The sequence below is a fragment of the Aristolochia californica genome, unplaced genomic scaffold (assembly GCF_029961685.1).
Source record: "Aristolochia californica isolate CCGP_79_NKW_82.1479 unplaced genomic scaffold, dmAriCali1.0.hap1 SCAF_5, whole genome shotgun sequence".
NCBI classification, from domain to species: domain Eukaryota; kingdom Viridiplantae; phylum Streptophyta; class Magnoliopsida; order Piperales; family Aristolochiaceae; genus Aristolochia; species Aristolochia californica.
In genome coordinates, this window is record NW_027182214.1 from 40,890,992 (window position 1) to 40,903,209 (window position 12,218).

General features: G+C 38.7%; 2 protein-coding genes across 3 annotated transcripts; both read right to left on the bottom strand.

Moving 5' to 3' along the window:
- Positions 1–2,338: 2,338 nt before the first annotated feature.
- Positions 2,339–3,299, bottom strand: LOC137965330 (trihelix transcription factor GT-3b-like). Its single transcript, XM_068811640.1, has 2 exons — positions 3,063–3,299; positions 2,339–2,977 (listed from the first exon to the last, which is right to left on the bottom strand). Exons 1-2 carry the CDS (start codon positions 3,297–3,299, stop codon positions 2,444–2,446), a joined length of 771 nt encoding a protein of 256 aa, XP_068667741.1. The 3' UTR covers positions 2,339–2,443.
- A 1,003-nt stretch (positions 3,300–4,302) lies between these two features.
- Positions 4,303–9,865, bottom strand: LOC137966116 (N-(5'-phosphoribosyl)anthranilate isomerase 1, chloroplastic). Of its 2 annotated transcripts, none has more exons than XM_068812611.1 (6): positions 9,453–9,865; positions 7,102–7,468; positions 6,235–6,321; positions 5,233–5,591; positions 5,001–5,164; positions 4,303–4,699 (listed from the first exon to the last, which is right to left on the bottom strand). In XM_068812611.1, the coding sequence occupies exons 2-6, from the start codon at positions 7,154–7,156 to the stop codon at positions 4,474–4,476; spliced, it is 891 nt and encodes a 296-aa protein (XP_068668712.1). In that variant the 5' UTR covers positions 7,157–7,468; positions 9,453–9,865; the 3' UTR covers positions 4,303–4,473. The 2 variants fall into 2 exon arrangements, with proteins under 2 accessions (XP_068668712.1, XP_068668713.1); XM_068812612.1 differs by having other exon boundaries at positions 6,265–6,321; positions 9,453–9,863.
- Between the last annotated feature and the right edge of the window lie 2,353 nt (positions 9,866–12,218).

Genomic DNA, 12,218 nt, shown 5'->3' on the forward strand with positions numbered 1-12,218 from the left:
GTTGAAACCCATGAATTTGGAGACATTCTTATATATATCCGATCGTAACCTTTTAAGGCTGTGTTTGTAACACAAAAAGTGGAGAGAAATGAAAAGAGAAAGAGAAAAAAAAAAGAAAAAAAAAGAGGTTTCTTTTCTGGCGTTTGGATGCCCATGAAAAATAAAATGCAATTCACAGTAGAAACAAGCCATAATTATTTTGTTTAGGCTTGTTCACTACCCACTGATCCATGAGACAAGCAGGCATCAGATGCCTGCTTTTCTAATTTTCTGTTCTGTAATTAAGATTCATGACCAATGCAAGCCAGATAAAGAGGGAAAAGAAGAGAGATTCACTCACATGAGCTGATGAAGTTTGGGCAAGCTACCCTGGTCATGGATGCCTATTACTTGTTTCTACAGAAGAAGTGCAGCTTAGTTAAAAATGTAATTTGCAGGTGAGGACGTTAAGACTTGAAAATGAAAGAAAAATAAGGACAAAAAGAAATGATTAACATGGTTTGTCTGTTGGCCTACATCCATGGAAGGAGAAATCATGAATTCCATTTTTTTTTTTTTTTTTTTTTTGTTGTTGTTGTTCTGTACAGAAGTTTCAGATTCTTGATGAAAGGATCCAAATCTCTTAAAATCAAACAGTTAATGCCAAACGGTGACATGATTGGCACTAATTGGACTGCAAAGTTACCAGGTTTAATTTTCTTTAGACTTTTCAATGTGAAGAAGGAGGAACATAAGTGGGAAATCAAAGAAGAATCAGTTCTTAGCTCTTTTGGCTTGGAGGAGAAAAAGGTTCTCTCTTAAAATCCGGATCATTATCGCGTGGACCCATCTGGGATCAAACACCTGATCCCGATTCAAAAATATCATCAACTGATCAGGTTCCTTTTGCAAGATAATGGTGTTCCATCTTGACAAGCTCCGCCAAGCTGGATCAGTCTCGTATGTATTCAACACAAAACGCTCAGATCCTTGGAAAAAAAAAAGTCTTTTAAGTATGAACACAAGAGAATATGCAGATCAAAAGAGACAGCTTGATCCTCCTCATGGGAATCGCCCAACAGCATCAATCTCATTCCACCGTCCTACCTGTCTTAAGGAAAAGGAAAACTGAAAAAAGAAAATCAATTGAGTTGTTCTTCAAACAGAATGAAAAGTTCTTCTACCTTCTGCAAGTAGTTGTCTTCTGGACAAGGAAGAATGTGATTGTTCACCCTTTAGTCACAATCTGAAGCTGATAATGTTGAAGATGCTTAATTTACATATTGGCCCATGAAATAAAGAGAAAAACCTTTTCATGCAAGTAATATATGCATGATTTGCATGATTATGAGCCAAATCTTTCATGAACAATGGTTAACAGCAAGTTGAGGTTTTAAAAATATACATGAATGTAAAAGTGAGAAACTGTTATAAATTCAGCAGATCCTAGAAAGTCAGGGAGAATCAGCAAATGAAGAACCTTTTTGGACGCGGTTTGTTGTCTGTGGGACATGAAATCGTGCATCTATAATACCTGCAAATTTTCAACTTGTCTCAAAAGTTACTCGATTACCACACTCCATCAGGAGCAATCGATACTTGGGAATCATTCGTAAGGAGCACCAAGCGTTCAAAGCTCTAGCTAGTAGAGGTAATAAATACTTTTCGTATAGAAGCAGCAGGATGCTTCTCTGTATTCGCAGATGGTTTTCTCACACAGAAGCAGATCGAATGCTCGTAATTTGAAGCATAGTAGAGAGACCTGTAAAGTAAGGTTTCTCATAAGGTTCTTATCTGATTAGTGAACACGATTGGTATATGGCATCGTCTCATGTAATTCAGAACCTCCGAAACCATGAGAAATCATAAAGGTTTGACAGCGATTCAGTTTGTTTCTTCGCAAATCGGGGTCTCCAACCAGCTTCTGATCAAACCCGACCCTACGTGAAGCTTGCTTTTGCTGTCTTGCACCCAGGGAACCTTAAGTAGTATCTTCTCCCTTTCTACTCGATTGAAAAAAATGGTGGCGACCCAGAAAGCTGAAACTGATCAGTTCTAGCTAGGCTCTAGCAAGGGAAAGATAAAGAAGAGGATTACGTAGCACAGGTACAGGGGACAGCATTTTGGATTTTTTCCCCTTTTTAAATGTATGTGTTGCTTACACTCAAGAACCTCTACTTTTTTGCTTTCTTTTACGCAACCTCACATCGCATCATGGTGTTCCTGCTATTAACCCTAGATTCGAGTTTGTTTGGCAGAGAATAAGATCAAAACTTTCATCTATCATAACAAGGAGGAGTCAAAACTCCGATGTTTTTTTACAGAAGAGAGCTAATCAAGTACTACTGCTGCAAGGGTATCAATCTTACGGAAAAAGAGAGTAGAACGTAATCTATCTTACAGAAAAAGAGAGTAGAACGTAATCTATCTTACAGAAAAAGAGAGTAGAACGGACCTAAATAGTCTAGTGTATGAGCTTGTTCAGTAAAGCCGTGATCAGTTGATCCCTCCTCTCGGCCCTGACTTCCTCCCTCACCCGCCGCTGCTCTTCCTTCTCTGTCCATCTCCTATCCATCAGAATCCTCTCTCTATCTAGAGCCTCCATCGTCTGCCTCCACTCCATCTCTTTCGCCCTTCTTTCCTCTTGCCTCGCCTCCTCACCCTTGCACCACTGCATCTCAATCCTTAACTGGTTCTTCAAAAACTCTTGCAATATCTCGTACTTGTTATTACTACTACCGGTGCGGCTGCTAGTGTTACGGTTGTCCCCTCGGCCTGTCGGTGCCAGTTTTCTTTTCTTCTTGCCACCCTTGTCCGCGTCGCACTCGTTCATCATCGACTCCTCCTCTTCTTCATCGGATTTAACCATCCTCTTGACCCCGCCGCTGTCAGATTCCTGCTGCCATAGCAACCTCTGCATCCTGGCAGAAAAAACCGCTCTCAACTCCTCCTGAAACGGGAACTGCCGGATCGCGTCAGGGTCCATCGTCTCGCTCCCCTGAGGTGCAGTACTCTCAAACCATTAGGGTTAACAACGAATACAAACCCAACATACATCAAAGACCCAAAACTGTATTTATTACCTTATAGCGAGTGACGAGGTTCTTCCACTTGCATTTACACTGGTCGGCGCTACGATAGAATCCCTTCTCCTTCATTGTGTTGGAGACTAGATCCCAGAGGAGTCGATTCCGTTTGGTCTCCATGAAGGTCCGATCGAGCTCGGCACGTATGGCTATGAACTCGCGAGTCTCGTTCTGACTCCATTGAGGGAATCGATCGAACAAGTCTGGGTGAGGATTGAGGCGGGCAGTCCCCATAGCCGTGGTGCAGTTTCAGTATGTAAACCCTTGTGAGAGAGAGAGAGAGAGAGAGAGAGAGAGAGAAATCCAGGGGAAAAAGAAAGAAAAGAAAGAGTGTGAACGAGAGAAAGAAAAGAAGAACAAGGCGGAGGTCGACGTGGAGGGAAATGGAAGAGGGTCAAAGGAAGCGTCGTGGAGAATCAAGACTCGAACGTAACATGGGACCCACTGCCGTATATTTATCTATCTGGCTACGCGGAAACGCCTGATTTTTTTATTTTCCGCTTTATGCGAGGACACAACAAGGAGGAGAGTAGTCAATGGTGAGACGCATATAAGAAGCTGCCGCAGCGCTTGAGAGGGTGGAGGCCTATGAAATAAGACTCGCATAAGAGGCCTATGAGAGGTGCGGCTTGGTATGAAATAAGAATTGCGTTAGAGAAGCGTCAGGGTGACGCGTCGGGAAACTTGGTGACGAAGGTATTTTTTTAATGGATAACGGAAGGGGTGATGGGAGAGTTCAGTTTTTTTACAGTAAATAAAATAATGGAAGTAGGACAATTCAAAAGAAAGAGGGTTGGGGTTGAGGTTGAGGTTGACCCTCAGCAGCTCTGCTCCTCGTCCTCATCGTCACCGACGAGAAACGAAGGACATGGACAAGATTCGTCCTCTACGTAGCCCATTTTCGTAGGAAGACAAAAAGGAAAAGGAAGACGAGAAGAGAGTACGTACGAGGAAGGAGCAGTAGAGCAGAACGACGAGGGAGAGGTAGTCGCCCCCTCTTACGCCCTTTCTCTCATAGCCTTTTTCAAACATTTTTTTGTTTTCTATGAATATATAAATACTATAAAAATAGGTCATAGGGAATTTCTTTAATAAGAAAATAATCTTAGGAATTTCCATTATTATTCTAATAAATAATTAATAAAAATAAAATAATGATCAAACGAGCACCACCGGAGAGATGCGGCCGGTTGCTTCAAGTATCCAAACCGCAATTTTTTCAGAGGCAACTGCAAAGAAAAAGGAAATAATAGCAGAGGTTCGGATTGCTCCAATACAATCATTCGTTAAAGGGTTTCTGTAATCTTGAGCGGTTGGCACTTGACAAACTCATGATGATGTAAAGAAATACTAGCAAATGCTAAATGATTCATCTCATACCCCGTTAGGATTATATGATGTGATACAATCAGTAACGAACAGACTTGACTTTAGCGATGAAAGAAGATACTTTGAGGGGATCTTTTTGGATACCATCTGGGCCACAGATGCCACTGCTCACGTCCACTCCATTTGGCTTCAGGGTGGTAATCGCTTTGGAAACATTTTCGCCGTTGATTCCTCCTGCTAGCAGCCACCCGTTTCTGCTCTTGATCTGAGGTAACTTGAATTTCTCCCAGTCGAATCCTTTTCCACTGCAGGCATGGCATTATCATGAATTAAACCAAGAGGAAAAGAAAGGAATGCATAATTTTGTTAATCGAAGAGGAAGGCTCTGCTAAAAGAGAAGGCTTCATAAAAAAACTTAAATAGCTTCCCCTGTTTTTTTCTTTTAACACAATCTCTAGTCAATTGATGACTTGAACAAGTTGGATGTCTTCAGGATACAAGATGAGTCCACTTGAAGTCCCAGTTTCAAAACGTTCAACAAATGCGATGCGACAGTACAAAAGCAAATAAAAAGAATTTGCTGGAGCGATCAGAAATTTTTCAAACCTGCCTCCTGTCGTGCTATCCACTAAGACCCACTCAACCAGAGCACTTTCTTGATCACTAATTTGGTTGAGGAGGTTGCCACTTTCATCAGCGTGAAGAACATAAATGATCTGGCCTTGCCCTTGTAAAGCAGGAAAACTAGCACGAGAACCATCTCCATGAAGCTGCAGTTTCAGTTCATGAGCATCAGAACATCATCCCAGCATAACACTGTACTTTGGGTGGTGAATACCTGAAAAACTTTGACATCAGATGCACCGGAAGCTCTTAATATGGTGTTCACATCATCATCCACAAATACGCCAACAGGTTCTGCTCCATAATTCCTTGCAACTTTTGAAATTTCCTTAGCCACTGATAGAGATACGGAACGTTTGGATTTTGGCCAAAGAATCATCCCGATAAGGCTAGCACCAGCCTCTGCAGCCAAGGCTGCATCTCTAGGTGATGTGATGCCACACATTTTAACAATAGGAGGGCTCCTTGCAAGTTCTAAATTCTGGGTAGATGATTCAAGAGATTCAGACATTGTACAGCGGATATGTACACGTGACCACCTCCTGAATGAGTTTAATTGTCCAATCTGTTGACCTGAACAGGGAATCAGTGGGCACTAATCCAGTGAGGTGACCAGGAACAGCCAACCGATTTACCCCAAGTAAATGTCATCTGATGTCACATCACTTTTGAAAAAAAATAAAAATCGGGTGGGTATCCCTCCCCCTTCAGCCAGTGGAGGGAGAGTGGGGGGCCCTTCCTACAGGCAAAAAAAAGGGAGAGGGTGGGCAGGAAGCCTCCTCTCCCCCATCTGCATATTTGAAGAGAAGGGGAAACTGCACCTGTTTTGGAGAGTTCACCCGTCAAACCGCTAAAACCGACCAGATTTTTACCCTTTCCCCTAGTTTGTTAAATATAAGGCCTGAATAGAGGAGCGGGTTTAATTGAACCCGGTTTACATAATCTAGTCCAGGTTTAGATAAAATTGGTGTGATTCATGAAGCTGCAAGCAAGTTCCTCGGTGTGAGAAACTACTGCAAGATAGAAGACTGAACTTTTATGGATCAATTCACATAACAATTTTTCAGGGAGACTTCAAACAAGTCATCGCGACAGCGACCAATAACTAGAGTCATGATGTGGGGCACATGTCAAACAGTCCTATGAACACTTTTAGGCCATTTAAAATTTCTTATGAACCATTAATAATCCAAAATAGAAACAGAAAGTGACATACTATGAATGTAACAACAATAGTGATTAATACCAGGATTATGTCTTTTATTCACCACAGAGGATGGACGATGATTACCACTAGCTAATCCTGAAAAGGAAAGATGAAACAACAAGTAAAAAAATCTGACGGTTTCAAGAAGAAAATTACAACAACCTGCTAGTGTATGAGGGAAGAAGCAAGGTGAGTTCTGCACAATAAACCAATGACAGTTACTACCATAAACATGCAACATCATATCTAGGCACAAGAGAATTATTTTTGCTATGATCATTTGTTCTTCACATTACATATTCCTTCTTAATCTTGAACTAAATTTAATCCACCTTCCACTAATTTTTTTGGTTTTCAAATTTTGGTGATAATAAAAAAATCGGGTTTTTTTTAGAAAGGCGATATTTTATTAAAGACCAAAAGACCAAAAGCTAACAAAAAGCATCAAAAGGGGGCCCTGGAAACGATAAGATATTGCAGGCTAACCCCCTCATTGGCAAGCTTATCCGACTAATAAAAGAATCTGAGATTCCAGCTCAACAGCAGATAATTGCAATCTCCATGTGATAGTTCCCATGAATTTTTCGAAAACAATTGGTCCTTGTCCTAGCCATAAGAGCTTGCCGTACAAGATTAGATTTTTCAACTATTCAAAGATACTTATTATTTTCTGAAAAAAAATGTTTATCATATCCATACAAAAAAACAAAGAAACCATCTATTAATGCCCAATGAGTCCATAAGTGGAAACCCAAACGAAACCTCAAAAGTCAAATAAGTTCAAAAAATTAAGCAGAGAGAGGAAGTTTATTTTCTTTCTTGCTACTCTGTGTATCCCTCTAAAAAGAAGGAAAGACAAAAAGAGAAATGTTTTACCTCTGTATTTGGTCAAATATATTTCACCCGTCATTGGAGATAATGCATTCATCATAATTCACAGTCACCAGTGGGGCAGCTGCCCTCCTTGGAAGTATGTGGATGATGTAATTGGAACAATCCAACAGAAAGGGTTGATCAGAGAGAAATCAAAATGCCATATTTGCCAGGAGTAAGTCTAAGTCAGATGTACCCTTGTCAATGCTGCTCATTGCTTACAGTACTCAGGCCGTTTGAATGTGTACGAAGAACACTTTATGCAAATGGAAATCCAATAAGACCATGTCCTGTTCTCAAACTTCCAAATTGGGAGAACTCCACAAATCAAAGCAGCATCAAATGCATTTGAATTATCTAACCTTCTCCTCTATTTGAGAGAAATAGTAAACCACACCAAAATGTTAGATTGTCCATGAATAAATAACTTTTATTAGCATGTTATATTGCGCTCTGAACATGGTGGACATAACTATGAAGTTTGGATGCACGTACGAAGCAGAAAAGAAAATTTTAAAAGCTTAAAGAACAGTATTAAAAACATAAATATGAGAACTTATGGAACTAATTATGAGCTACAGAAGAACTATGCTAGGCCATAAAGATGAGAATTTAGCCAGTTGAAAATAAAAAAATATGCAAGGTCATCCAATGATTGTATTAGACTATCGATTGGAATCTTCTGATGTAGCCTGTATATGGGAGATGAGATGGACAAGCTATCATTCAACCTGTATCTCAGTACCATTTCCTACTATTCAGCTCTTCTTTTCTCTGCAGTTTTTTGCTAGTTCAGACTACCTTAAAGGGATCTATAGATCACTTGGTGCCATTGTTGCTTAGAATTTTTTTCACACATTTGCACCACACACATCATTCATGATTTCAATTGTGGATTTTTGTTACATGTGCTGGGGAGATTACACTCAGCTTTGCTTTCTTCTTATGAACTGGCATTTTAATCAACAACATGGGCCACTTATTGATAACCATAAAATGAATGGGACTACAGAGTCCCAATCAAGATCAGGTTCAGGGTCATTTTGGCATTTAACAGAAAGTTGACAAAAACAATGATTGAGGTCAGAAATATATATAAAAGAAAGGAAGAGGGCTTTTCAGCACAGATTGATTATGCCACTGGACAGTTAAGGTAGGGAATAGAATACTTGTGCCAGCAGAGGCACCACTCCAACCTACTTGAATGGGCAAAGCCACCTCTGTTAAGTCATTGCAGTCAGGGAATTCACTAATTTGATCTTCTTCAGGATCAGTAGCTATACAAAGAGTTCTTAACCAGTATATGCAGCACCTAGAAGAAAGAGAACTCCTTTGTGATTTCTCTCAGCTTCTCTAGTGTTACTTTTGTAGTTTCCTTGGGTGGAAATGATGAGTTGGGAAAAAACTGAAAACCTTCATATATGTCCCACATGTTTGTCTGAAATAGTGTCAGTTCCCTGAAGCTGAGATACGGCGTAACAAAGTCTGAAACCATAGAAAAAAGACCTGAATATCGTATATAAGTCCCTCTTCGAAGGCTGTCCATGAGCACAGTTACTGCAAAACATGGCCAGTTCTGCTACAAGAACTCTGTTGATTTTGTTAATTCTTTATGGCTTTATGTTTGCAAAGCAAAGGAAAGAAGACATAGGATAATGGACGAGACAAGAACTAGCAAGAAGACAAAGCACACTTAACTCAAAAAAGGACTTGATTCACAGTTAGGGACACAAGAATTAAGCAAAATGGCCACCCTACGAGAAACATTGTCTCATGTCCACCAGTATTACAAAAATCCATAAGAGAGAATAGAAGAAATATTGACAACCTTTCACACATTAGAGGAATGAGAATTAACTGATTGGCTCCCTTCTCTTATTTGTTATTAAATCAAAAGAAAGAGGAGTGCTACTGAGCCTACTAGAAGGGATATTAGAGGTATGACTTCCAGCCCTAAAACTTATTTAGAATTATCAAATTCTACAAATAGCCTTCACTAGAAGGGTATGACATATAAATGGTGTATTAAAGTAAATGTTAGATTTTCAATTCTTCCACATGAAACTAATTTATTTACATGCAAATGTAAAATAAAGCAAGCATGCAACATAAAAGCCATAAGCCTTTTATAAAAGAGGAATTTTTTCAAACACCTAATAGAAAGCCGTTTCCAACTGGACTATGCTGGTTCTCTTATCCCCTCTAATAAGCCAAATTTAAAGATCAAAAAGGTTTTCAACGGAAACTCTGGAAGAAATCTAATGGGCTTTGTTGAAACCGGTGTTTATCCGCAGAAGTAAAGCTAAACAAAATCCAGTAAACAGACGCTCAAACTCCTGAAAAGGGACGCTCACTTGAAACGCTCAAACGATCACTTGAGAAGGGACGCTCTTCTTCCTCCGTGAAGAAACTCCTTGTTCTCTTCTGCTTCTTTCCCAATTCCTCGCTTTTAGAAAAGAGAACGACTTTGTCAATTGTCAGGCATTTTTCTTTCGCCTCCACGTTTTTGGGCGAACAAGGGAAAATATTTTTTCTCCGAGTAGAGTTTATAAACTGCTTTCGTTTACACTATACGGATCCGAAATTCCCAATCTTCGAAAAATAAAGAGAAGTGCCCAATTGCCTAACTCATGGGATTTGATCAGACCTGCCTTCCTCTCCAAATCTGTGAGAGCGGAAGGAGAAAACCGGTTGACAAGATTACAGGATTGGATTTGATCTTTTAAGTTCTTTTTGGATTTAAAAAAACCTGACCTCGATCCAACCTATGCCCACCATTAAGGGCCATGAAATTGTCAATCAAGATTTTCACTCACTCTTACCTCCATGCTTATGAGGGCAAGGGCAAGCCCGTCAACAACAACTACCTCCGACTAAATAGTCATCAATTTTCATGGAACAATTGAAAATAACAGTGATAGCAACATACATTATGACTTGGTCTTTGGACTTGTTCAAGGGAGAGCCGATGTGGAACCATTTGATAATTTCGTAGTAGTTAGGAGGGGTTAGACAAATGGGACATCATGTCACACTGTTGCGCTACTCAGTCTCCCATAAGTGTACCACTTTTATTTTTTTAAGGAAATAGACAATTATTTGTAGTATATAAAACCGTTTGGAATAAACTTGATACCAAACATTTTTTGGAGCCAAACAAAAATGGTTGGCGAGCCAATATCAATATCAATACCAATACCAATGGCATTATTTCTTTACGTCAAATTGTAAATAACGTGGTGAATTAATTATATGAACAATATAATGGATATAAAACCATGCACATAGAGGAAGATCGTTATATTTGTCCCCAAAACTAGGGGTGGCTTCGAACCGAGCCGGTTAGCGAGCGGCTCGAGTTCGGCTCGGTTAGATTCGTTATCTATCGAGCTCGAGCCGAGCTCGAGCACCGAAATCGGCTCGTTTACCTTAATGAGCCGAGCTCAATCGAAGTCAGGTTCAGTTCGTCGGCTCGCTAGCTAAATCGAAGTGAGTCGGATCGGTCGGGATCGAGAGCGGGGGAGCGGGATCGAGAGCGAGGGGGTGGAAATTTTTTCCTCCCCTCGTCACCGCCAAGCTCCTCTCGTCGGCTGTTGTCGCCGCCTCTACCGCCGTCGCAGTTGTTCGTCGCCCGTCTCTATCGCCGTCACAACTGCTTGTCGGCCGCCTCTGTGGCCGTCCGTTCGATTTCTTTCTCTCCTCGTTATTGCCTCTGTTTCCGTCGCCGCCGCTTCCGTCACCGCTGCTTCCGTCGCAGCCATCATCCCCGACAATAGGTCCTTCCTGGTGCCTTAACCCCCTTCCCTCTGCGTCGTCTCGGTGAAAAACCTGAACCTAAGTTGAGGGGAGAAATAATCTCCCCCCTCTCCCCCGCGAAGTTGATCTCGATATCATGAAGTAAACAAAAAAAAAATTTCCTCTCAAAAAAATTAAAAATAAATTTTATAGAAATAAGTTTCTATAAACTATTAGTGTCTCATATTTTTTTAAATATTTTTTTAATTGAAAATTTTTATTAAAAATCATATAATTTTCTAAGTAAGATTTTTGTACCAAGATGGGGTAGAAAACTGTATAGAAAATTTTTGAATAAGTATTTAACAGTTGATGCTGTAATAATTTTAGCATGAAGCAATTTTCATTGCAATTTTGTGTTTGATATTTTATTTAATTAAAAATTTATCGATAAGTATAATAATATATTAGATTGATTATTAATTTTTATTTATTTCCTTAGAAGAGACAATAAAAGGTCCATTTAACTTTCCTAAGAAAATTTTAAAATATTTCTTGTAATTTTCTAATAAGTAACTAATAGTAATAAGATTTTATTTAAAAGTTTTTTTGGGAATATGTATCATAGGAAAAATATTTTTAGTTTTTCTTAGAATATAAATTTTCATCTAGGGGCACTAAGGAGGTCATAATAAATTATGGCCAGATTCAAAAATTACAAAACAAGCTAGACAACAATTAGAGTAAAAAAGATTAATATTGGTGCATTTTAATCCATTATTGAAATTCAATCCTGAACCTCCCCTATCATTATATTTTTTTAAAATGTATGCATAATTTCATATAGAATTTATTCAAAGCCACCCTTACGTGCGAGATCATAAACAAGGAAAAAAAATATTTTTGTCCTTTCCTCATGGCTCTTAAAAAAATTGAAAAGATATTTTAGTAGAAATACATTTCTAGAGATTATTAGTGATTTTTTCAATAAATGTTGAAAAGACATTTTTAGTAGAAAAATAGGGACCATTAGTGCATCATGTTTTTTCAAAATATTTTTTCTAATTATAAATTATTTTTAAAAAATCATATAATTTTCTAAGTAAGATTTTCTTGCCAAGATGGGTTAGAAAACTATATAGAAATTTTTTGAATAAGTATTTTACAGTTGATGATATAATACTTTGAGCATGAGCCAATTTTCATAACAATTTTGTGTTTGACATTTTATGTGATTAAAAATTTATCGATAAGTATAATAATATATTAGATTAATTATTAATTTTTATTTATTTCCTTAAAAAAAGCAATAAGAGGTCCATTTAACTTTCCTAATAAAAATTTAAAATATTTTGTATAATTTTCTAGTAAGTCTCTAATAGTAA

Excerpts from the sequence above, each read along its gene's own strand:
- LOC137965330 (XM_068811640.1), bottom strand. The coding sequence starts at position 3,299 with ATGGGGACTGCCCGCCTCAATCCTCACCCAGACTTGTTCGATCGATTC. Across the intron at positions 2,978-3,062 it reads ACCTCGTCACTCGCTATAAG|GGGAGCGAGACGATGGACCC; the intron begins GTAATAAATACA and ends ACTGCACCTCAG.
- LOC137966116 (XM_068812611.1), bottom strand. The coding sequence starts at position 7,156 with ATGATGAATGCATTATCTCCAATGACGGGTGAAATATATTTGACCAAA. Across the intron at positions 6,322-7,101 it reads ATATTTGACCAAATACAGAG|GATTAGCTAGTGGTAATCAT; the intron begins GTAAAACATTTC and ends TTTCCTTTTCAG. Across the intron at positions 4,700-5,000 it reads GATAGCACGACAGGAGGCAG|TGGAAAAGGATTCGACTGGG; the intron begins GTTTGAAAAATT and ends CCATGCCTGCAG.